The sequence below is a fragment of the Nycticebus coucang genome, chromosome 9 (genome assembly GCF_027406575.1).
Source record: "Nycticebus coucang isolate mNycCou1 chromosome 9, mNycCou1.pri, whole genome shotgun sequence".
Lineage (NCBI taxonomy): Eukaryota > Metazoa > Chordata > Mammalia > Primates > Lorisidae > Nycticebus > Nycticebus coucang.
Window position 1 is genome coordinate 47,014,699 of NC_069788.1, and position 26,122 is coordinate 47,040,820.

The 26,122-nt window shown below is 35.5% G+C and overlaps 1 protein-coding gene across 2 annotated transcripts in view; it reads left to right on the forward strand.

Annotated features, from left to right (window-relative positions):
- The first annotated feature begins 611 nt into the window (after positions 1-611).
- LOC128594913 (butyrophilin subfamily 1 member A1-like) overlaps positions 612-26,122 on the forward strand; it is a 40,975-nt gene continuing 15,464 nt past the window's right edge. For both annotated transcript variants that reach the window (XM_053603820.1, XM_053603821.1), the window contains exons 1-3: positions 612-840; positions 22,640-22,750; positions 25,030-25,050. In XM_053603820.1, coding sequence (XP_053459795.1) covers positions 780-840; positions 22,640-22,750; positions 25,030-25,050 — 193 coding nt within the window. In that variant the 5' untranslated portion in view covers positions 612-779. The remainder of the gene's footprint in view (positions 841-22,639; positions 22,751-25,029; positions 25,051-26,122) is intronic.

The window sequence follows — 26,122 nt, forward strand, 5'->3', positions numbered from 1 at the left end:
ATGAAGTTCTGGGGACTCCACTGCAGAGCTCGGTAGGCTAGTGAGAGAATTAGAAAGATACAGAGAAGACGTCCGGGCAAAATCTGGGCCCAACATGGTAGACAGATTTCAGAACATCAACAACTCTGAGGAGGCTGGAGGCCAGTACTGAATTTGGACTGTAGAAGAGTAGTCTTGGAGCACCAAGACTGGAATCCGTGGATAAAGTGTTGGGAAAAAGGAGAGGAACCCAGAAGCAATTGCTTACTCTGTAGCAATCTTGTTTTAGTTTATGGGTCTATATAAATTATCAAGTGAATATAAAATTTCTCCCCCTGTAGTTCCAGCCACTCCAGTGCTGCGGTGGGAGAATTGGAGTGAGACGCTGTCTCTAAAAGAATAAAATTTTTAAAAAAGTTCACCCCCTTTCAGCACTAGACAGTCTCTCTGAGGTTGATTTTGCATGAAGAGATAAAAGAAAAGCAGAATTCTGTTCTGCTATTTATTAATTAATCTTCATATTCATTCAAATGAGCCAATGAACACCTGCAACTGAAATACTGTTTTATGATCCTCTGAAGTCCAGAGTTCAGTGTCCTTCCCTGCTTGTGGGTTAATTCCAGAAAAATCACCTGGCTAAAGAGCTTGTGGGCAAGAAACCAGGTTGCGTGGCTGAGTCTTCTCTGATGCAGGATATTGCCTCTGAAGGTGCAGTGTCTTCCCTCTATGCTTGTACAGGGAGCACAAAGACATTTCAGACTCCTGGCAGGTCACAAACGTAAAACAAACTCTTTCCTGAGATGGTGACTCAGCTAACAGATCACTATAGAAAATTATTAATGAAGCATGGGAGATGTGAAGGTGAGAATAACTTTTGTTACTGTTGTTAATTGTTTATGCTTCTGTGTGTGTTTGTGTATAATCCTCTGTGTGGATGGGCTCTAAGAAAAGTATTTCAGACACAAAGATAGAGGCAGACCCCAGGGTACAAGTCCTGAGAATTGGATCTGTTACTCTCAAGCAAGGTTGATCTGGCTTGTGACGCGTTTCGTTTCCTAATTAGGTGCCTTGAAGGAGCTCTCAGTTCACTGTCTCTCTCCCATTAGATATCACTGTCTCTTCATTCTCCTTTCTCACTTCTACCAGTGCGATCTGATTTTTAGACACTGTCACTCTCCCTCTCTTTCTCCTCCTCTTGTCTGTGATGCTCCTGGGGAATATATTTCCTGCATATTCTAAATTTTGTTCTTTTCTCTATTCCAATTTCATGATTCAGACTCTTAGAGTAATCTCACTTTAATACATTCTTTTCTGTATGTCCTTAGAAAATATAACATTTATTAGTCATTCATTTAAAAAATATAACCCAGAACTGGCACTTGAGAAGTGTGATATTTACATTCTAATGGTGGTAAAATGACCTTACAGAATTGAAAACCAAAATTCTCATACCTGCTGCATACCTGTATAATAAGGAAAAGAAATAAAAACTTTTTTCTTTTTTAAGGTACATGTTGCTGTGGCATTCTAAAAAGCTAATAATATGGTGAAAACATTTTATTGAACACTAATCGGAAATTTTAGGAGTGACTAAAGTAGAGCTCTAACCTCAGGACTATGGTTTTGATTCATAGTAAATACTGAAAAAAAAAAAATGATTCCTAAAACTGTGAGAAAATGATTAGCTTTTTCTGTTTAAAAAAAAAAAAATCACCATTGACCACGTTTAGAGACCACTGAGTTCTCCTTGTTGACAGAGAATAGGAAAAGTTGTTTCTGGGATCATGTTACCCTCCCATAAGATTTATACAGGTACACTTTCTCCTTCAATGGAGACATGATTTTCCTGCTGGACTGCTTGTGGTCTTGCAGCTTCCTTTGGGAGCAGACACATTGTCTCTACTCATTCTGGTTTAAATATAGTGACACAGGCTGGGCACCGTGGTTCACACCTGTAATCCTAGCACTCTGGGAAACTGAGAAGGAAGGATCGCTTGAGGTCAGGAGTTCAAGATCAGCCTGAGCAAAAGCCAAACCTTGTCTCTACAGAATCATCTCAGTGTCCCTTCATAGAAGAGAGATGGGGGTGCTCTGATGTCTGGAGGAGACCTGAGCTTATACTAGTGTGCAGAGTCTTCTTGAAAAGAACAAAAAATAGCACCAAGTTTTATCTTTGCGTCAACCTTAAACATGCGTAGGCTATTTTTTTCAAATACTCACCTCAGAATGAAGAAATCATGCAAGATCAGTTTAATCACATGTAGTGCAATTCTGATAATGATATTTTGTTATTATTTCATCTCTAATGAATCTCATGGAAGTTGTGAGTCAAAGTCATCTACATGATGAGAGGGGACCCGTCCCCCCTGCTTGAAACATTTGCCATTTCATTGAGAACAATGATGAGCATATTTTGAGCTTCTCAGTACAGTAGTTTCCAAATAGAGGATGGTACTGTGGTTTTATCTGGTCACATTGGATCTGAAGTTCTGCGCTTTGTGCTAGAAAACTCAATTTAAAAGAAACTTAGGCCAAAACAGAGTATAGTTGTCTTTCAGTGTACATGGGGGCATAGGTTCCAGGACCTCCTGAGGCTACTAAAATCTGTGGATTCCCAAGTCCTTTATAGAAAATGGAGTAGTTATTTACATATAACCTATGCACATCCTTCTGTACACTTTAAATTATCCCTAGATTACTTATAATTCCTAATACCAAACATATTCTATGTAAATAACTGTTATATTGTATCATTTATGATATAATGACAAGAAAAAAGTTAAACATAGTTGCCATTAAAAATATCGATATTTTCGATCCATGGTTGGTCGAACCCGTGAATGCAGAACCCAGAGAGATGGAGGCATGACTGTGTATCAAAGGTATAGTGTACAGAATTGGGAAGGGCCTGAAGCACAGAGTAAGATAAAAAACTTTAATAAACCAATTATGTTTAGCTTTGAAAGGAAATAACTTTGGAGAAAGAAATAACTATTTTCAAATATTGGACATCCTTCCTGTTTAGCAAACAGAATAAATATTAAAATGGCAGTTTTAGATGAAATAGTAGTGTTTTAGTTATCATAGCTGTCTGAAAATAGAGCACATATACTTCTATAATGCAGCATGAATTGCCTGACCCTGGTGGTGCTCATGAAGGAAACCAAAAGTCTATTTAGTAGGTACTATAAAGGAATATATAACATGATAGAAGTTTAAATAACGTAAAAAAGTAAATAACATAGATTTCTCTTGCTAATTTGACATGATTGATATGATCAACAGACGTGAAGGACTGACACGTTAGGCAAGTCAGTGTTACCCTTGGTATAAGAGCTTCTCCTTTGTTCAGAGTTTACTCATATTTGGATGCTGTCATGTGTGGGACAGGTACACGTTCACACCTTACAGAGGTGTTTTCTATGTGCCCTTCACTTATGCTCTGTTGGACCATCACGGTCCAATATGACCTCAAGTCAGTTTGCACAGCTCTCTTTTTTCAGGCTAACCTTACATAAAAGAAGTGAAAGGAAGGGCGGTGCCTGTGGCTCAAGGAGTAGGGTTCTGACCCCAAAAACTGCAAAAAAAAAGAAGTGAAAAGAAATAAGAAGACTTTTTCTGGTAGAATTATAAAACAAATATGCTAAATTTCATAAGTATTTTCTAAGCTTTTTCTTTTTTATTATTATTATTAAATCATAGCTGTGTACGTTAATGCAATCATGAGGCATCATACACTGTGTAAGCTTTTTCCTTTAGCAAAAACTGTTTTTGAGATCACCTATATCTTTTTAAAAATTAAAAACAATTTTTTTCTTAAGGACACAACGTGAGATCTATTCTCTTAACAAATTCTAAGTGGACAATAAATTATTGTTGACTATAAGTAAAATGCTGGACAGAATTACCTAGAGCTCATTCATTTTACTTAACTAAAACTTTATGGTTACTGGTCAATAACTCCCTATTTTTCTCTCCCTCTAGCTCAGCAGTTCTCAACCTGGGAGTCGCGACCCCTTTTGAGGGTCGAACGACCCTTTCATAGAGGTCACCTAAGACCACCCTGCATATCATATATTTACACTATGATTCATAACAGTAGAAAATTGCAGTTATGAAGTAGTAATGAAAATAATTTTATGGTTGGGGGTCACCACAACATGAGGAACTATATTAAAGGGTTGTGGCAGTAGGAAGGTTGAGAACCACTGCACTGCTAGTAACCACAAATTCTAGTTTTTTATTTTGTGAACTTGACTATTTTAGATACTTCGTGTAAGTGGAATCATCGACTACTGGTCTTTCTGTGTCTGGCTGATTTCACTTAGCATAATGTCCTGAAGGTCCATCCATGTTGCAGTATATTGTAGATTTTCCTTCTTTTTAATGGTGAATAAATTCCACTGTGTGTGTGTAAATATATACATGAAGTATTTAAAATAGTCAAGTTCACCAAATCAAAACCCGGAATGGTGGTTACTATATACATCACGTTTTATTTACCTATTCATCGGTCCACAAACATTTAGGTTGTTTCCACATGTTACTTCTGGTAAATAGTGTTGTAATGAATATAGGTGTGCTAATATCTCTTCTAGATATTAATTCCAATTCCTTTGGGTATATCCTATGTACTTAAAAGTGAGAATGTTGTATCATATGGTAGTTCTATTTTTAATTTTTTGAGATCTTCCATACTGTTTTCCATAGCAGATGCACCACTTTTCATTCTCGCCAACAAGGTACAAGGGGTCCACATCTTCACCAACCAACTGATTGTTTTTTTCTTCTTTTGATAATAATTATCTTGACAGGTGGAAGATGATATCTATTTTTAGTTTTGATTTGCATTGTCCTGATGATTAGTGATGTTGTACATTTTAAAAATGACCTGCTGGTCATTTGTGTTTCTTCTTTGGAGAAATGCCTATTCAAGTGCTTAGCACAGTTTTAATTGAGTTACTAATTTTTACTCATATAAATTGAGAACATCTATACCTTATTCAAATCACATGTGGAATATAGAGAAAACAAACCAAATTATACTATCCTTGAGCAAAACTAGAGAAACAAGAAACCAGCAATGGGTGAAACAGTACTCTGGAAGTACATTCCAACTAGATACTTCTAAATAGGATCAAAATGGAAAGAATCTCCATATTGCTCACCCAATCTCAACTCTTTAGGGTTGAAGCTGGCAGAGGGAACTACCTAGCCTTCCACAGAGAACGTAGCCCCTCACAGGAGCATTAGCAGCAGGTTTGTCTGTTTCTTCCCTCTCTTGGGAAGATGCACCTGACAGGCTATTCTAGGACATAGAGAATACACATTGGCAGACAGCATTGGCCACATTTCTCCTTCCCACTCCCCCGTCTCTTGAAGACTTGTGTCATAGTGTAGGTGGTGGAAATAAGCTATGTAAAAACTTGTAATTTTTCATGGAAAGACTATTTCTTTAATATCTTCAAAGATATTAAAGAATATCTAATTCTTCAAGCTTTAGAGAAAGCATAAAACCTTTCCCTTAAAACTCAGGATATGTTCTCAATTAAATATATGTATATTTATATGTAATATATGAATAAGAAATATTCACATATTACATATAAATCTCATTTAGTATCTGTAAACCTCAGTTATTGCAGCTTCAAAATAGGAATGATGTCCTCTGATACATTTTTAAGGGCTTATATGGGGTTTAAAGAACATGTATTTTGTAATAAAATAGGTAATATTTTATTTTATTATTTTTTGTATTCTGTTAGATTGCTGACAGTGAAAGACTTACTTTTTGCCTTGTATTCTATCTGTGAATAAAAATGTTTCTTGAAAGAATTTGGCAATGGGTTATATTGATCTTAACTTTACAAATTTATTTTCCTTCTCAATATTCAATGACTGTCCTAATTTTGTTCCTTGTTTGTCTCAGCAGTATGCCTGCAGCTTAGAGGTAAGTTTCTTTTGTGTTTTCTTTTATACAAGATTATATCTTGTGGGAGGAGAGCAAGATGGCGGCTGAGTAACAGCTTCCTTGCTTCTGGGCACCGTGAGTCCGGGGAGATAGGACTCTAGGCATCTCTGGCTGGTGGGATCTCCCTATCATCACCCCTGTGAGGATACAGAGAGTTAGTGAGAGACTTCTGGACCCCAAGAGGAGGACTAAAACAGTGGAAAACCAGCAAGTGGTCGCATGTGTTCAATTGGTCTAAACCCGTCCGCAACTTCCACAGGCATGAGAACTTAAAGAGCAAGAGGAAGTGAAAGGAAAATTAGGGCAAGGAAACAGATAAAAGAAATCACTCATGAGGAAGAATCAGCAGAAAACTCCAGGCAACATGAAGAACCCGTCCAGAACAACCCCGCCAAGGGACCATGAGGTAGCTACTGCAGAGGATTCCACCTATACAGAAATGTTAGGAATAACAGAAAGGGAATTTAGAATACACATGATGAAAACAATGAAAGAAATAATGGAAACAATGAAGGAAACTGCTAATAAAGTGGAAAATAACCAAAAGGAAATCCAAAAACAGAATCAAATCAGAGATGAACGATATGAAGAATATAAAAAGGATATAGCAGAGCGGAAGGAACTGAAACAGTCAATTAGGGAACTTAAAGATGCAATGGAAAGTATCAGCAACAGGTTAGACCATGCAGAAGAAAGAATTTCAGAGGTAGAAGACAAAGTTCTTGAGATAAGTCAGATAGTAAAAGAGGCAGAAAAGAAGAGAGAGAAAGCAGAACGTTCACTGTCAGAATTATGGGACTTTATGAAGCATTCCCACATACGAGTTATAGGAACTCCAGAAGGGGAACAAGAATGCCCCAGAGGAATGGAAGCCATACTAGAGAAAATTATAAAAGAAAATTTCCCAAACATCACCAAAGATTCTGACACACTGCTTTCAGAGGGATATCGGACCCCAGGTCACCTCAACTCTAACCGAGCTTCTCCAAGACACATTGTGATGAACCTGTCCAAAGTCAAGACAAAAGAAAAGATTCTGCAAGCTGCCAGGAAAAGCGGCAGTTGACTTACAGGGGCAAATCCATCAGAGTGACCGCAGACGTCTCTAATGAAACTTTCCAAGCAAGAAGACAATGGTCATCTACCTTTAATCTACTTAAACAGAAAATTTCCAGCCCAGAATTCTGTACCCTGCTAAGCTAAGCTTCAAAATTGACGGAGAAATCAAATCATTTACGGATATACAAACATTGAGGAAATTCGCCACAACAAGACCAGCTCCACAGGAAATACTTCAACCTGTTCTGCACACTGACCACCACAATGGATCAGCAGCAAAGTAAGAACTCAGAAATTAAAGGACAGAACCTAACCTCCACACTGATGCAAAAGATAAATCTAAGCAATGGACTCTCACCAAATAAGACGAATAGAATACTACCACACTTATCAATTATCTCCATAAATGTTAATGGCTTGAATTCCCCACTGAAGAGACATAGATTGGCTGACTGGATTAAAAAACACAAGCCATCCATTTGCTGTCTGTAAGAAACACACCTGGCTTCAAAAGACAAATTCAAGCTCCGAGTCAAGGGTTGGAAGACAATTTTTCAGGCAAATGGCATTCAGAAGAAAAGAGGAGTTGCAATCTTATTTTCAGATGCATGTGGATTTAAAGCAACTAAAGTCAAAAAACACAAAGATGGTCGCTTTATATTGGTCAAGGGAAAAATACAACAAGAAGATGTTTCAATTCTAAATACTTATGCACCCAATTTAAATGCTCCCAGATTCTTGAAGCAGACCTTACTCAGTCTGAGCAATATGATATCTGATAATACCATCATAACAGGGGACTTTAACACTCCTCTTACAGAGCTGGACAGATCCTCTAAACAGAAATTAAACAAAGATATAAAGAGATTTAAATGAGACCCTAGAACAACTGTGCTTGATAGATGCATATAGAACACTCCATCCCAAAGATAAAGAATATACATTCTTCTCATCACCCCATGGAACATTCTCCAAAATTGATCATATCCTGGGACACAAAACAAATATCAACAGAATCAAAAGAATTGAAATTTTACCTGGTATCTTCTCAGACCGTATGGCACTAAAGGTGGAACTCAACTCTAACAAAAATGCTCCACCCGACACAAAGGCATGGAAATTAAACAATCTTCTATTGAATAGCAGATGGCTGAAGGAAGAAATAAAACAGGAAATCATTAACTTCCTTGAGCATAACAACAATGAAGACACAAGCTACCAAAACCTGTGGGATACTGCAAAAGCAATTTTGAGAGGAAAATTCATTGCTTTAGATGCCTACATTCAAAAAACAGAAAGAGAGAGCATCAACAATCTCACAAGCCATCTTATGGAATTGGAAAAGAGAACAATCGAAGCCTAAACTCAGTAGAAGAAAAGAAATATGCAAAATCAAATCAGAGATCAATGAAATTGAAAACAAAAGAATCATTCAGAAAATTAATGAAACAAGGAGTTGGTTTTTTGAAAAAATAAATAAAATAGATAAACCATTGGCCAGACTAACGAGGAACAGAAAAGTAAAATCTCTAGTAACCTCAATCAGAAATGATAAAGGGGAAATAAAAACTGATCCCACAGAGATACAAGAGATCATCTCTGAATACTACGAGAAACTGTATGCCCAGAAATTTGACAATGTGAAGGAAATGGATCAATATTTGGAATCACACCCTCTCCCTAGACTTAGCCAGGAAGAAATAGAGCTCTTGAACAGACAATTTCAAGCACTGAGATCAAAGAAACAATAAAAAATCTTCCAACCAAAAATACCCTGGTACAGATGGCTTCACACCAGAATTCTATCAAACCTTCAAGGAAGAGCTTATTCCTGTACTGCAGAAATTATTCCAAAAAATTGAGGAAGAAGGAATCTTCCCCAACACATTCTATGAAGCAAACATCACCCTGATACCAAAACCAGGAAAAGACCCAAACAAAAAGGAGAATTTCAGACCAATCTCACTCATGAATATAGATGCAAATTTCTCAACAAAATCCTAGCCAATAGATTACAACTTATCATCAAAAAAGTCATTCATCATGATCAAGTAGGCTTCATCCCATCCCAAGGCTGGTTTAACATACACAAGTCCATAAATGTTATCCACCATATTAACAGAGGCAAATATAAAGATCACATGATCCTCTCAATAGATGCAGAAAAAGCATTTGATAAAATCCAGCATCCCTTTCTAATTAGAACACTGAAGAGTATAGGCATAGGTGGCACATCTCTAAAACTGATTGAAGCTATCTATGACAAACCCACAGCTAGTATTTTACTGAATGGAGTTAAACTGAAAGCTTTTCCTCTTAGAACTGGAACCAGACAAGGTTGCCCTCTGTCACCTTTACTATTCAACATAGTGCTGGAAGTTCTAGCCAATACAATTAGGCAAGACAAGGAAATAAAGGGAATTCAAATAGGAGCAGAGGAGGTCAAACTCTCCCTCTTTGCTGACGACATGATCTTATACTTAGAGAACCCCAAAGACTCAACCGCAAGACTCCTAGAAGTCATGAAAAAATACAGTAATGTTTCAGGATATAAAATCAATGTCCACAAGTCAGTAGCCTTTGTATACACCAATAACAGTCAAGATGAGAAGCTAATTAAGGACACAACTCCTTTCACCATAGTCTCAAAGAAAATGAAATACCTAGGAATATACCTAACGAAGGAGGTGAAGGACCTCTATAAAGAAAACTATGAAATCCTCAGAAAGGAAATAGCAGAGGACATTAACAAATGGAAGAACATACCATGCTCATGGATGGGAAGAATCAACATTGTTAAAATGTCTATACTTTCCAAAGCAATCTACCTATTCAATGCCATTCCTATCAAAATACAAACATCGTACTTTCAAGATTTGAAGAAAATGATTCTGCATTTTGTATGGAACCAGAAAAAAACCCCGTATAGCTAAGGCAGTTCTTAGTAATAAAAATAAAGCTGGGGGCATCAGCATACCAGATTTTAGTCTGTACCACAAAGCCATAGTGGTCAAGACAGCATGGTACTGGCACAAAAATGGAGACATAGACACTTGAAAACCAAGAAATGAAACTAACATCTTACAACCACCTAATCTTCGATAAACCAAACAAGAACTTACCTTGGGGGAAAGACTCCCTATTCAATAAATGGTGTTTGGAGAACTGGATGTCTACATGTAAAAGACTGAAACTGGACCCACACCTTTCCCCACTCACAAAAATTTATTCAAGATGGATAAAGAACTTAAATTTAAGGCATGAAACAATAAAAATCCTCCAAGAAAGCATAGGAAACACACTGGAAGATATTGGCCTGGGGAAAGACTTCATGAAGAAGACTGCCATGGCAATTGCAACAACAACAAAAATAAACAAATGGGACTTCATTAAACTGAAAAGCTTCTGTACAGCTAAGGAGACAATAACCAAAGCAAAGAGACAACCTACACAATGGGAAAGGATATTTGCATATTTTCCATCAGACAAAAGTTGATAACTAGGATCTATAGAGAACTCAAATTAATTCACATGAAAAAAGCCAACAATCCCATATACCAATGGGCAAGAGACATGAATAGAACTTTCTCTAAAGATGACAGACGAATGGCTAACAAACACATGAAAAAATGTTCATCATCTCTACATATTAGAGAAATGCAAATCAAAACAACCCTGAGATATGATCTAACCCCAGTGAGAATGGCCCACATCACAAAATCTCAAAACTTCAGATGCTGGCGTGGATGTGGAGAGAAGGGAACACTTTTACACTGCTGGTGGGACTGCAAACTAGTACAACCTTTCTGGAAGGAAGTATGGAGAAACCTCAAAGCACTCAACCTAGACCTCCCATTCGATCCTGCAATCCCATTACTGGGCATCTACCCAGAAGGAAAAAAATCCTTTTATCATAAGGACACTTGTACTAGACTGTTTATTGCAGCTCAATTTACAATCGCCAAAATGTGGAAACAGCCTAAATGCCCACCAACCCAGGAATGGATTAACAAACTGTGGTATATGTATACCATGGAATACTATTCAGCCATTAAAAAAAATGGAGACTTTACATCCTTCGTATTAACCTGGATGGAAGTGGAAGACATTATTCTTAGTAAAGCATCATAAGAATAGAGAAGCATGAATCCTGTGTACTCAATTTTGATATGAGGACAATTAATGACAATTAAGTTTATGTGGGGGTGGGAGGAAAAGCAGAAAGAGGGACGATGGGAGGGGAGTGGGGCCTTCATGTGTGTCACACTTTGGGGGCAAGACATGATTGCAAGAGGGACTTTGCCTAACAATTGCAATCAATGTAACCTGGCCATTGTACCCTCAATGAATCCCCAACAATAAAAAAAAAAAACCTTAAAAAAAAAAAGAGATTATATCTTAAAGAGGCACTTTTGCTATTATTAGCTACATTGTTTATGATCTAAGTTTATGCATGCTAATACAACAGGAAAGGAAATGCACTTTGCTGTGTTCTTTTTTAATGATGTTTGTATATTGCTTTTGAACTTTAATAAAAATGTTCTCATTATATTTAATGTCAAAGTTATATAGTTACATTGAATGGTGGAAAAATAAAAGGATGACAAAAAATGAGAGTCAGATCATTTACAGTGTAATATTGAGATAAATAGTTTTATTGCATTTGATAGACAAGACAAAGGCAGACAACCTGATCAATTTTGGAGAAAGGAGATTAAATGTAAGATCACAGGCACCAATCCTATCAATGACCATTCATCCAGGAGGCCAACTGGAGCAAACCTTTATCTCGAATGGTACCAAAAGTGATTGTGTAAGTAAATTCAATTCTCTTCATCAGGCAGTTGGCTGAGAAATAAGTAGAGGATTGTTGGTTTGCAGCAAAAGTGAGAATGAAGTTATAAACAAAAAGTAGAGAGTAAGAATATAATTGAATCATATTACAACCAGACTGATTAAGTAAAGATGCCCACATTTTAATTACTTAAATTCATGGAGTTTATCACAATTATTTAAACCATATTTCCTTTAAAAACAGTAATAAATAATCTTAATGTCGTATAAGACCACATTATTACCCTCAAAGGCATTTTCTGTAAAAACCCATTTTTTAACTTGTGATATTTACATTAATTATCTAAGAATATGTGATTTTTTTAAATTTCAGATTAATATGAGGGTGCAAATGTTTAAGTTACATTGTTTTCATTTCTAAGGTAAAGTTCAAGTTGTAGTTGAGCCCTTCACCTACGGGGCTTGCTTAACACCCTCACTTTGTGCACATTAGGGGAGAGCCCACCAATCACCCTCCCTCCTTACCCCTCCCATCTCGATTCTCTCCCCTCTCCCTTGCTAGACTATACTTGCGTTTTTTCTTTTGTGTGGGCATGTAGTTATTTATATATTGGTTTCATATTAGTACTGAGTACTTTGGATACTTTTTTCTGTTCTTCAGATACTTCACTAAGATGAATGTGTTTCAGCTCCATCCACCTAAACACAAAAGATGTAAAGTCTCCATCTTTTCTTATGGCTGAATAGTACTCCATGGTACACATAGACCACGGTTTGTGAATCCATTCATGGGTTGATAGGCACTTAGGTTGTTTCCACATCTTGGCAATTGTGAATTGAGCTGCAATAAACAGTCTAATGCAAATGTCCTTGTAAAATGATTTTTGTTATGCTGGGTAGATATCTAGTAATGAGATTGAAGGATCAAATGGGAGGTCCATTTTTAATTCTTTAAGAATTCTCCTACGTCTTTCCATAGAGGTTGTATTAGTTTGCAATCCCACCAGCAGTGCAAGTGTTCCCTTCTCTCCACATCCATGCCAGTATCTGCAGTTTTGGGACTTTGTGATGTGAGCTAATCTTACTGGAGCTGGGTAATATCTTAGAGTGGTTTTGATTTACATTTCTCTAATGATTAAAGATGATGAGTGTTTTTTAATGTGTTTTTTGGCTATTTGTCTGTCATCTTGAGAGAAGTTTCTGTTCTCTTGCCTACTTATAAATGGGGTTTTTGCTCTTTTCTTGTTGATTGAATTCTCTGTAGATTCTAGTTATTGGCACTTTATCAGATTTGTAGCATGAAAAAATGTTTTACCATTTCAAAGTCTGTCTGTTTGCTTTAGTTGTGGTGCCCTTAGCTGTGTAGAAGGTTTTTATCTTGATCAAATCCTATTTATTTATTTTTGGTGTGTCTGCAATTGCCAAGGGCTTCTTCTTCATAAAATATTTTCCCAGGCTAATTTTGTCAATAATTTTCCCCACACCCTCTTCTAGAATTTTTATTGTCTTATGTCCTAAATTTAAATCTTTTATCCAGTGAGAGTAAATTATTGTCAATGATGAGAGGGTGCGGGTCCAATTTCAGTCTTCTACATGTGGCAAACTAGTTGTCCCAGCACCATTTATTAAATAGGGATTCTTTTCCCCAGTGCACACTTTGGTTTATCAAAGATCAAATGGTGAGGGTGGTGCCTGTGGCTCAAGGAGTAGGGCGCCAGTCCCATATGCCGGAGGTGGCAGGTTCAAACCTAGCCCCGGCCAAAAAACAAAAAAAAAAAAAAGATCAAATGGTGATATGTGTGACTGGGTTCATCTCCACGTTCTCTATTGTATTTCATAGACCTATGTCTCTATTTTTGTGCCAGTACCATGCTATTTAGGACTGGAACTACTGACTTGTAGTGTAACCTGATGTCTGGTTAACATGATACCTCCAGATGTGTTTTTATTTCCCCAAAATTTATTGGCTATTTAAGGTTTTTTCTGGTTCCATTTGAAACAAAGTACTATTTTTTCAAATTCTTCAAAGTATGACATTGGTGCTCCATGCAGATTGCATTAAATCTGTAAATGCTTCGGGTAGTATGGACATTTTAACTATGTTGATTCTTCCCAGCCATGAGCATGGTATATTCTTCCATTTGTTAACATCTTCTGCTATTTCTTTTCTCAGGGCTTTATATCTCTTTATAGAGATCCTTCATATCCTTTGTTAGATATATTTCCAGGTATTCCATTTTCTTTGGCATGATGGCGAAAGGTAGTATGTCTTTTATTTTATTCTCAGCTTGACTATTATTGGCATATATGAAGGCTACTGATTTGTGGACACTGATTTTGTATCTTGAGACTTTACTATACATCTTGATCACTTCTAAGAGCTCTGTAGTTGAGTCCCTGTTGTTTTTCTTTGTTGTCATCTACAAAGAGCAAAAGTTTGACCTCCTCTGTCCTCATTTGAATACCCTTGATCTCCTTCTCTTGCCTGATTGCAATGCCTTGGACTTTCAGCACTACGTTGAATAGTGTTGGCAATAGTGGACATCCTTGTCTAGTTTCAGTTCTAAGTGGAAATGCTTTCAGTTTTACCCTATTCAATATGATATTGCCTATGCGTTTGTTGTAGATGGCCTCTATCAGTTTAAGAAATATCTCATCTATGCCTATTTTCTTAACTGTTCTTGTCAGAAAGGTATGCTGGATTTTATCAAAAGCCTTGTCTGCATCAGTTGAGAGAATCATTTGTTCTTTATTTTTTATTTTATTTGTGATGAATTACCTTAATGGATTTACATATGTTAAACCAGCCTTGCATTGCTGGGACAAAACCCACCTGATCATGATGTATAATTTTTTTAATGTGTTAATGTATTCTGTTTGCTAGTATTTTATTGAATATTTTTCCATAGATATTCATTAATGATACTGGCCTATAGTTTTTCTTTTTTGTTGGGTCCTTTTCTGGTTTTGGAATCAGGGTGATATTTGCTTTGTAGAATATGTCGGTGAGGATTTCTTCCTTCTTTATCTTTTGGAATAGGTTAGCAATATAGGTACTAGTACCTCTTTGAAGGTTTGGGAGAATTCTGGTGTGAAACCCTCTGGTCCAGGGATTTTCTTTCTTAGAATATTTTGTATTTTTACAATTCTTAATTCTTTCTAGTTGAGTTCAGAAAGGTGGTAGGTTTCCAGATATTGGTCCTTTTTCTCTACAGTTTCAGATTTCTGGGCATAGAGTTTTTTGTAGTAATCACTGAGGAAGGGTATGTGATTTTTTAATGTAAGCTTTCAAAATAAAGATAAGATTCAGAGGTGAAAAAGGATTTCTTCTGTTTATTACTAATTTCTCATATTCTTTTTGTTTGTTACCAAAATGTGGCTCTTTTAGATATGATTCCACATCTAAAATGACTTGGAAATTTGATGTATGAGAAATGCATTTATCTCACTAAAGTAAACTTCAGATTTTATCTTCCATATACTATTTTAAAGTAATGGCATGTATTCCCTTTAATTTCTAGGAAATATGTTGTAAAATATAGATAGGTATTTTATTACTCTATAAACAAGTTTCTATTAGATCCTTTGTGAAATTTAAGTTTTTGTTAATTTATCTACTAACCTCTGTGAGTTTTTGGTTAGATATTTGAAATATTGAAGTAAAGGATCTTTTAATAATTACCCCTAATGGTGACTTTTGAAACTTCTTGTTGCATCTCCATATTTTAGGCATTTCGTTAAGTATCTTATTTATCTTGAAACCAATTTTGAAGTTACTCCTTTATAAACCATTTTAAGTGTTGACCAAAAATAAGGGGTTTCAGCAAAATGACCTAAAAGCAGGGGGAGCAACAAGGGCTGAAGGAGGGGTTATTCAAAGAAGGAAGGGGAATATATACAGTGAATGCTCCAGAGAGGCCATAAAAATGAATGTTGTAATAAAATACACATAATTCAGCCATTAGAAAAATTACTCGTGTCCTTTACTATAAGACTTCGTACAATGCCTGTAAGCTCTCTGTTCCTCAGATTCAAGATTTATTGAATGACTCCTAGCTTCAAAGTTCTATAGGTATTAAACAAAGTTTGCCATCTACAGCAAGAAGAAAGATGGCAATACAAACAAGAGGGATGGAAACCCAGGAAGCAACTGGCAGAGATGCAGAGAACTTACCTGGGCAAACACATGCTTCGATGCTGAGAAGGCAGAAAGGCACCAGAGCTTCTAGAGAAGTTTTGAGTCCTAAGTGACTTTCTAGCTATGGTTTCTGTGAGGTCTGGCTATCACCTCATGCTGTCCTTTCTCAGAAACAAGCCAGTACCTTTGAACTTCTCAAACGTAAGACTCTACATTTGTAAGCCAAATCCACAAGCTTTATTCCAAATATTTGAATCACATATTTTTCTTTTTTTTTTTTTTATTGTTGGGGATTCATTGAGGGTACAATAAGCCAGGTTACACTGATTGCAATTGTTAGGTAAAGTCCCTCTTGCAGTCATGTCTTGCCCCCATAAAGTGTGACACACCCCAAGGCCCCACCCCCCTCCCTCCATCCCACTTTCTGCTCCCCCCCATAACCTTAATTGTCATTAATTGTCCTCATATCAAAATTGAGTACATAGGATTCATGCTTCTCCATTCTTGTGATGCTTTACTAAGAATAATGTCTTCCACTTCCATCCAGGTTAATACGAAGGATGTAAAGTCTCCATTTTTTTTAATGGCTGAATAGTATTCCATGGTATACATATACCACAGCTTGTTAATCCATTCCTGGGTTGGTGGGCATTTAGGCTGTTTCCATATTTTGGCGTGAATCACATATTTTTCAATCACAATAAAAGTTAAATTGTTAATTTCAAAGGCATTTATTTTTGCAAAATGTTTTTTTATTTTTTAAAATCTCACTAGCATTTACTAGGTGTATTTGTGTTTGTGTCTACTGTGCAAAAAGATTTCAGATCCAAATTGAATACATTGTTTATTCTTTTTGAGGGCTTTCCTAATGCTCTTTATTATTGGAGTTTGGCTGACAGTTTGTGCCAATGAATTTCTCTTGGGGATCTGCCTATGGGGTGGTCAAAAGCATGCAGGTAAAAGGCATTCTCCTCTCAAATTTTCAACTTCCAAATTAATCATAGGTTCTGCATTATTTCATAAAGAATGTTCTTTTTGTTCTTTGATGTTTTGCTTTTTATTTTTTTAATTTTAAATTAATATGAGGGTACCAATTTTTAGATTACATTGTTCTCACTTCCAAGGTAAAGTTCCAATTGTAAAAGAGAATCCTCAAAGAACTTAAAGTTGGTCTTCCATTTGATCCAACAATCCTATTACTAGGTATCTACCCAGAAGAAGAAAAATCATTTTCCCACAAAGACATTTGCACTAGAATGTTTCTTGTGGCTCAATTCTGAATTTTTATTTTTTAATATTCATTTTACGTTTGTAGTTCACAGATGAAATGTAAATAAATACAAATTATTATCATACTAAATACTCCTTTTGAAATACCTTCTGTGTTTTTTTAGTATATTCATAGTGGGTAAAAATATCATATCTGATATCTCTATTATTCAAAAGTGGGAAGGGGTAGGATATATTCTCATGCCATTTTACAACAATAATCATATGAAACTACAGTGAACTCAGTAAGTGTAATTTCCCTTCTTATCTTCCTTACACACAAGAAACCAAAATTTGACCGGAGTTTAAAAGAATCTTGTAGTTATTCTGTATTAACTCTCATTTTACTTAGAGTTAAGTAACCCCCAATGATAAGTAACCTTTTTCTTTCTTTCTGTTTTTTTTAGACAGAGTCTCACTCTTTTGCCCTGGGTAGAGTGCCATGGCATGGTCATAGCTCACAGCAATCTCAAACTCTTGGGCTCAAGCAATCCTCTTGCCTTAGCCCCCAAGTAGCTGGGACTACAGGCTTTGCCACAATGTCCAGCTAGTTTTTCTATTTTTAGAAGAGACAGGGTCTTGCTGTTGCTCACTTATCTCCAACTCCTGAGTCCAAGTAGTCCACAGGCTTTGGCCTCCCAGAGTGTTAGGATTATACACTTGAGCCACTGCACCTGGCCTGAGACGTGACCTTCACAATGGTACATATCAGTGAGAGGAAACTCAGGGCATGAAGTCATGTAATTTGCCTTTGCTGTCAGGTGAGAGAGAGAGTGAGAGAGAGAGTGTGTGTGTGTGTTTTCTTGTTATTATAAAGAAAAGATTTTTATTTTCTGAAGGGAGCAACTCCACTACTCTCAGAAATATGGGATTATTTTTTCTGTATTCCAAGATTGAGTTAGATAAAAATTTTCCTCTTATGGTTGTTAGTTTCATGAATAGCTATATGGTAAAGAAAGATCCTTAGAATTTAATTTTAGCCTATAATTTTTTCCTCTTTTGGAAAATAGTTATTAAGATATTAAAAATAAAAATTGACTATACCCTGCTGATACTATAGGAAAAAAATATTAGTCATTCTCCACTATTCAGATCAAGGTTTTCACCAGACAGTAATACATAAACATCAGTCAGTTTAAAGAGTCGGGGCACTTTAGCCATATAAGATCACTGATCTGAACCCTTCTCTGAAATAGTCCAAAAGTTATTTATTTCATTTGAGCTGCTGTTCCAGCATTCTGAAATTTTGACACATAAAATTATTCACATTTTACTAACATTCAACAGACAGTTTCAACAAATTTGAAATTCATCATGTAACAACTCATTGTGTGAAGATGCTGAGAATGCCATGTATGCACGCAGATCACAGTAAACAGTTGATGCACAGCAAACCCCTATGGTAGACAATCTTTAGTCTTAGGATTAGAGAAGTGAAAATATTGCACCTGAATGTTACTGTGTATATTCAGATGCAAGAGAATGGCAAGGAATCATCTAAATGCCCCTCCTGAAATCACTCAGGAATACAGAGGCATGCCCAGTTCTGTTAGTTGTAGTAACATCTGTCTCCACTCAGCCTGTACTAAAGCGTCACTCATCAGCAACTCCCAGGAGAATCATTTGAATTCATTGATTCTTCTCTTACTATTTGCCTTTAACATGTTATTCCATCACAAATTTGCCATTTCCGATCAAAGGTTAGATGAAAGCTCCTCTTTAATTGCAAGGTTAAATGGATTTCAAAATATAGAATTTTCCTTTGCAGTTGGATTGAGGTCTAAAAGATATGACTGGAAATATAGCTCAAGTCTGGCAAATATATCTGGTGAAAATGTATGTGAAATAAGTTTGAGTTCTCTATGGATTCTGGTTATTAGACCTTTATTGGAAACATAACCTGCAAATATCCTCTCCCATTCTGAGGGCAGTCTACTTGCTTTATTTACTGTGTTCTTGGCAGTACAGAAGCTTTTTAGTTTGCTCAGATCCCAGTAATGTATTTTTGGTATTGCTTCAGTTGCCCTGGGGGTCCTCCTCATAAAGTTTTCTTCCATGCCAATTTCTTCAAGTGTTTACCTCGCACTCTTTCCAAGAATCTTTATGGCTTCATGTCTTAGGTTCAAGTCTTTTATCCAGTGAGAGTCAATTTTTGTTAGAAGTGAAAGGTGTGGGTCCAGTTTCAGTACTCTACAAGTTGCTAGCCAATTCACCCAGCACCATTTGTTAAATACGGAGTCTTTCCCCCAATTTAAGTTTTTGATAGGCTTATTAATGATCAAATGACAATAAGTGTCTGGATTCATCTCTTGGTTCTCAATTCTGTTCCATACATCTACCTCTGTGTTTTTGTGCCAATACCATGCTGTTTTGATCACTATAGATTTATAGTATAGTCTGAAGTCTGGTAGCATGATTCCTGATTTGTTTTTATTTTTGAGTAATGTCTTGGCTATTTAAGGTTTTTTTCTGTTTCCATATAAAATGAAGTACTGGTTTTTCCAGATCTTTAAAGTATGACAGAGGTGCTTTAATGGGAATTGCATTAAATCTGTGGATTGCTTTGGGTAGTTACAGACACATGAAAAAATGCTCGTCATCTTTAATCATCAGAGAAATGCAAATGAAAACCACTTTGAGATACCATCTAACTCCAGTGAGAGTAGCCCACATAACAAAATCCCAAAACTACAGATGTTGGCATGGATGTGGAGAAAAGGAAACACTTCTCCACTGCTGGTGGGAATGCAAACTAATAAGTTTCTTTTGGAAAAAAGTTTGGAAAACACTCTGGAATCTAAAAATTGACCTGCCGTTGGATCCTGCAGTTCCTCTAGTAAGAGTACATCCAAAAGACCAAAAATCACTTTGCGAAAAATGTGTTTGCACCAGATCATTTATTGCAGCTCAATTCATAATCGCCAAGTCATGGAAGAAGCCCAAGTGCCCATCGACCCATGAATGGATTAATAAATTGTGGTATATGTATACCATGGAATACTATGCAGCCTTAAAAAGATGGAGCCTTTACCTCTTTTATGTTTACATGGAAGGACCTGGAACATATCCTCCTGAGTAAAGTATCTCAAGAATGGAGGGAAAAGTATCCAGTGTACTCAGTATTTCTATGAAACCAACTTATACTTACACTTTCTTATGAAGGATAGAACACAACTATAGCCCAGGATGAAGTAGAGAAATGGAGTGGGAAGGGAGGGGAGGGGGAAAGTTTGATAGAGGGAGGGTGAAAGGCAGGACCACACCTACAGAGCATATTGCAAGGGTACAAGTCAAATCTGTCAAGTGTAGAACATAAATGTATTAACACAATGATCAAGTAGATGAGGTGAAAGCTATGTTGATTGGTTTGAGTAACCACATCAGATTGCATTAAAAAATCAACACATTATACCCCACATATGCATAAATGTATTCATGATCTATGTGTATATGACTTAATAAAAAAAAGAAAATGTATTTGAAAATGAAGATATTTCTTTTTGTTTCACCTTTTGACAATACGGGAGGTATGTAATTCACACATTACAGTATAAATTTCATATATATATTCTACTTTGCCTTCTGATTTTAGGTTGAATTAATTAAGAAAAATTATGATGTCTGTAGTAAAAGCTCTTTTTCCAAAATGTAGTGTTTGATATGAGTGACTTAATTCAGAAAAATTGTAATCTAATTCAGAAAAAAAAAAATTAGCACCTGACTTAAAACACACACACACATACACACACACACTAGAACTTGACCACTGGTAACCCATCAAATTCCTGTATACAAAGATAAGTCAGAATATTTGGATTTTATTTTTAATAAAAAGTATCAGAACTAGCGATGGTTAAGTATACCATAATGAATGAGATTCACCATTGACAATACTGGTTTGATGACACATGATAGATTCAAATACTTTCCACAAAGTACATGTTGATGAATAATGAAATGAATGAACTTACATTTTCAAAAACTTTGTAACTTTGTCCAAATAATATTCATTATGCTCTTCACACATTTTACTGCCATCTGTTTTAGCACAGCTAAGCAGGTTCCATGTCAGGTTGTACTGAGCTAGTGTTTAATTGGCTTGGCAAGTATTTTTATCTATATTTGTTCTTGGATACAATTTGTAGAGGCTAAGACTCAGTCACTTCAAACTTGGCATTGTTTCCTCAAATAAACAGCAATAATTGAACAGCATACAAGGTCTGACAATTAAGTTCATGAATTCATCCTAGAAAAAATGCTACATACTCAGTGCTGAGTATCACTATGGTCACCTTTGAAGTACTCTCCGTGGGAAGCTACCCACCAATACCAGCACCTAGTCCACCCTTCAAAGGTGGACTTTGATTGCAGTCTTATTTTCAATTTTCTAATTTTTATGCAGACATTCTGCTGTAATAATGTGTTTAATTTTATGGTTATAATTTTTTTACTTTTTTGTGATTTGGCAATATTGTGAACATTATGATGAGTAGTCTGGTAATGTCACAGCATAGTGTCATTGCATAATAAATATGTCTTATTCAATAGCAAAATTATCCACACTCCACTATGCATTAAAAATATTTTATTCAAAGTCTACTCTTCTTGTATTTTATTGTTTTGACATGATTGGTGTTCCCTGGTTATAAAATCAATGCATAAAATAAAGTGTTCAGTGCCACAGTACCTGTGCCTCTCGAATGCAGGTTTGAATGGCATTGCTGCACCACATACAATTCAGTTCCAACTACTCAGCAGTGCCATGGTGATACCAGCCATATACCACATGTAAAAGAGTAAGAATGGCAGAATTGTACAAATACTGAAATTTGAGTCTCATAAACTTTTCACATTCATTTTAAAAATTATTTAGAAGTGTAAAACCCATTCTGAAATCACAGGCCTTACAAAAATACATATCAGATTTGATTCGGCCCTTGAACCATAGTTTGCCAGTCCTTACCCTTGACCATGTTTGGCTTCATGGGAAACAGCAAAATTATGAGGTTTTCAGGAACATAGCAGAAATTTCCTCATTTACAATTAGGTGTCCACACTTGGAAATTCCACACAACCCATGAGAGAATCATTTCCTTATCCTGGCCTACCCTAAAATATTTACTTCTATACTATCTTCTGAATGGTTGCTATAATCCATCCCTGTGGTATTTGAGAGTAATAGGAGTCCTCAACACAACAATGAAGATCAAAATTTGGTTATAGATCTACAGTTCACTTGAAGTATAGAATAAAATTTCTAATGTAGAAACAGCAACATGGTTAGTCTGGACATTGCCATTGTAATACAAAAGCAGCCATAGTTCTGCTCCTGAAGGATGAGTGTGGTTGAGTTCTATAGATACTGAAATTTGAAATTTATGTTCTTTTTACATATTAAGAAACTTCTCTGACATTTTTTTTCTTTTCAGAATCCCGCCTCAAAATAAACACTATAGATCCAAGTGACAGAGCTACCCTTCTCACATACTTTATGATAATCTTTATTCTGTATGTGTCTGTAAAGGAATATTACAAAAGAGGTAAGTTAGTAAGTTTAAAAGTCATGATATCTTAAGGGAACTGTCTACTACTTTGACAGATTTTGACATGGTTCCTGAATGACAATGATAACAAAGAGATATGACGTAGGATTTTGGTTTCCTTTTACAGAACCAGGCACAAAAGATAAGAGACATGACAGTGTCTCTCTGTTATTTACTACTTATTTTTGATGAGAACTCATTTATTTCATTCTGGGCAACACACTTTGAAATTTTGACAAAATGCAATCCATAAAGTGTACAATTTCCAAAATTGTAAAGCTTCTGAAAACACTTTGTTAAAAAAGAACATTATAAATAAATATGTTTTAACAAGCAAAGCACAATATTTGAGGCAGAAGATTCTCTCCTCTTTTCAAAGTTATTTGAGCTGCTAGGGTTATAAATAACTGTTTGAAGTTGTAAAGAGATATATTTGACTTCTCCATAAGAAAGCATTTAATGAATTGAACTATCTCCATGTTAAATGTGCCTGCAGAAGAAGGCTGTGAGTTCATTGCCACTGAAAACCCTCAATCAAAATCATATTGGTCTTATAGAATTGTTTTTCTTATATTAGATCATATATTCCTAAACTAGATGAACGATTGGAATAAATCTTGTCATAAAGAATAGGTGAGTATAAAATCCTAAATTCTCAGATAAGATGTATGAATGTTCAGAAAATTTTAGCACACATTTTTTACAAAATTTTTAAGTTGCTTTGTATACAAAAGCATTTTATCTTAGAAAACTAATATGTAGCACCTACAAATTCAAAAATCCTGAATTTGTAGAAATATACTTGCATTTTTCTTCATAGATCCATAAAAGTTAAGAAGAATCAATGGTTGTTGACAAAATACCATGAAATATATTTCATTAAGAAATACTGGATTTTAACAAATAGTGTTAAATAAAATCAAGCAAAATGTTCTAAAACTCAATTTATGGAAGATGTACTCAAAGCAATAGGAAAAATGGATGTTGGTACAAAACAGGAAGAAAATTTTGAACAAATACCTTTTAAATTTCCTAATAATACCCTAAAATAATCATATATGAGGGCAGACAATTGAGTTAGTAAACTCATCCAAGATAAAGTACTACATAGCCCATTGCTGAATATCACTATGGTCATCTTCAAAGTACTCCTCTTGGGAAGCTATGGACTAACGCCAGCACCTAGTCCATCTTTCAAACCCTTTTTCTGAAATGAACGTCAGAGTTGTTGCTGTACTAGGCCTGACAATTAAGTTCTTGCACTTGCCACCATGAGCTTAAGTTGGCAGAAATATACAAATAACTAGGTAACATTTCATAACCTTGGTAGATCAGTGTCTCACAAATGTATTTATGCTGATGTGTGGAGGTGTCTTGCTGAGTGGCATTCATTATTGTTGTGTTTTGTGTGGCTAGGGGCAAAATAGATAAAAGCTCCTCCCTCATCAAAACCCTTAATTGGAGGAATGTGCAAACTCTCTCCCATGGGAAACCACTCATGTAATTTGGGCCACAGATTGCATTACAACTCAGCTGCTGCACAAACCCTCACACACCACACTCTGCCACGTTGGCCTTCTTGGTTCCATTGAAAATTTCATGTTTTTATTTCCACTGCAGGGCTTTTCAATTCTATTTCTGCTTTCTGGAGTTCTCTTTCTCAGAATCATCCCATAATTCTTTCCATTCCTTCATTCTGATATCTGCTCAAATACCCTCCCCCAGAAATGCTCCTAAAAACTCTGTTTAAAGTAACATACCCAGGCATTCCTTAACTTTAAGCCCGATTTTTTCCTTCACAATACATTATACAAAAGATAACATATTGTGTTATATCTATATATATATAAAGATATATGCTATCTTTTCATTGTATTATATTTATATATTTATTTCTTCTTCTAACTTTATAACATATGGTAGGAACTCTATCATTTAACCCAATTATAATAAAATGTTTGTCATACAAGTGGGACTCAGAAAATATTTCCTAGGTGACTAAAAAAATGAATAGTACTTATTATTTTTTCTCATAGATCTGCTTTGTTGAATCTGAAATATTTGTGGAGTTGAAAATTTTTGAAATTTTTATTTCAAATAACTGTCAATATAATATTGTTGGAAATTATTTAATCTGTATGGACATATATGCATTATATACTGTGGTTAGGGTGTGTGTGTATCAGTATCCTGTTAGTTTTAAATTAATCTTTGTATTTTTTCAAAATTTGGTTTCTTATGTATTTATATTATTTTTTTTCCATTTTATTTTTCAGGACAATATCAGAGAGAAAATGGTAAAGTTTCCCCAACAGTGTTTACAATGCCTTCTTCCCTTTGATATTTTCGGCCTCTTCACTTGTATACCGTTTCTTGGTTCTTCCTTCTTCTGAATTTCTCCTTTCTCATCCAATGTTTCAACTACTGAACTTCTCTCATATTAAGTTTTCTTAATGTCTGTTTCTGTACATTCTACATTATTTCCCATGCTTGCCATAGAAACACACGTAAAACAAACTTATGTACTGAGCCATAGTGGAAATGTCATGACCGTAGACTCAGAGGAACCTGACCCTGCATTTGCTGTAGGAACACTGCTTCCGTATTTTCTAAGTCAGTGTCTGTGGAGACATTATACAACATTTCTACCACAAGAACAAGGATGGACATCACATGGTTAATAAAAAATTATTCTTCCATTCATATCTTTGCACATGAAGTTTATTTATTAAACAAATATCAGAAGTAATATACTCTGAAATCTGGATATTTTGTGTAAGTGAAATGGAAGATACTTGCTGGATATTCCCGCTTGATATTGTCATAAAACAATGAAATGATGACATAAAGTTTCTGGATGCTATGAAAAAGTCGATCTCATAAAAGTGAAAGGTGGAACAGAGAATACTAGAGAGAGGGAAGGGTAATGGGAAAGAGAGGATAGGAAGAGATTTGTTAAACAACAAAGAATTACAGGTGAATGGAAGGAATAAGTTCCAGTGTCCTATAGCAGTGTGGGATGACCATACTTAACAATAATATACAGTTTCAAACAGTTATTAGAAGGAGGATATTGAAGCTTCCCAACACAAAGAAATGATAAATTATAAAACCTCATGATGACAAAAGCACTAACTGCCCTTATCTATCACTATATATTACAAATATAGCAACATAAATATTTAATATCTACCTCATAAATATTTAAAATTATTACATATCAATTTTTAAAAATTTAAATAAAAACTAAAATGAATTTTTAAAATTTCATATTGCTCTTTACATAGATAATTTTAAAAACTATTATTATGTCTTCAAAAGATATAGAATCAAAAAATGGTCTCAGCACCCATAGCTCAGTAGTTAGGG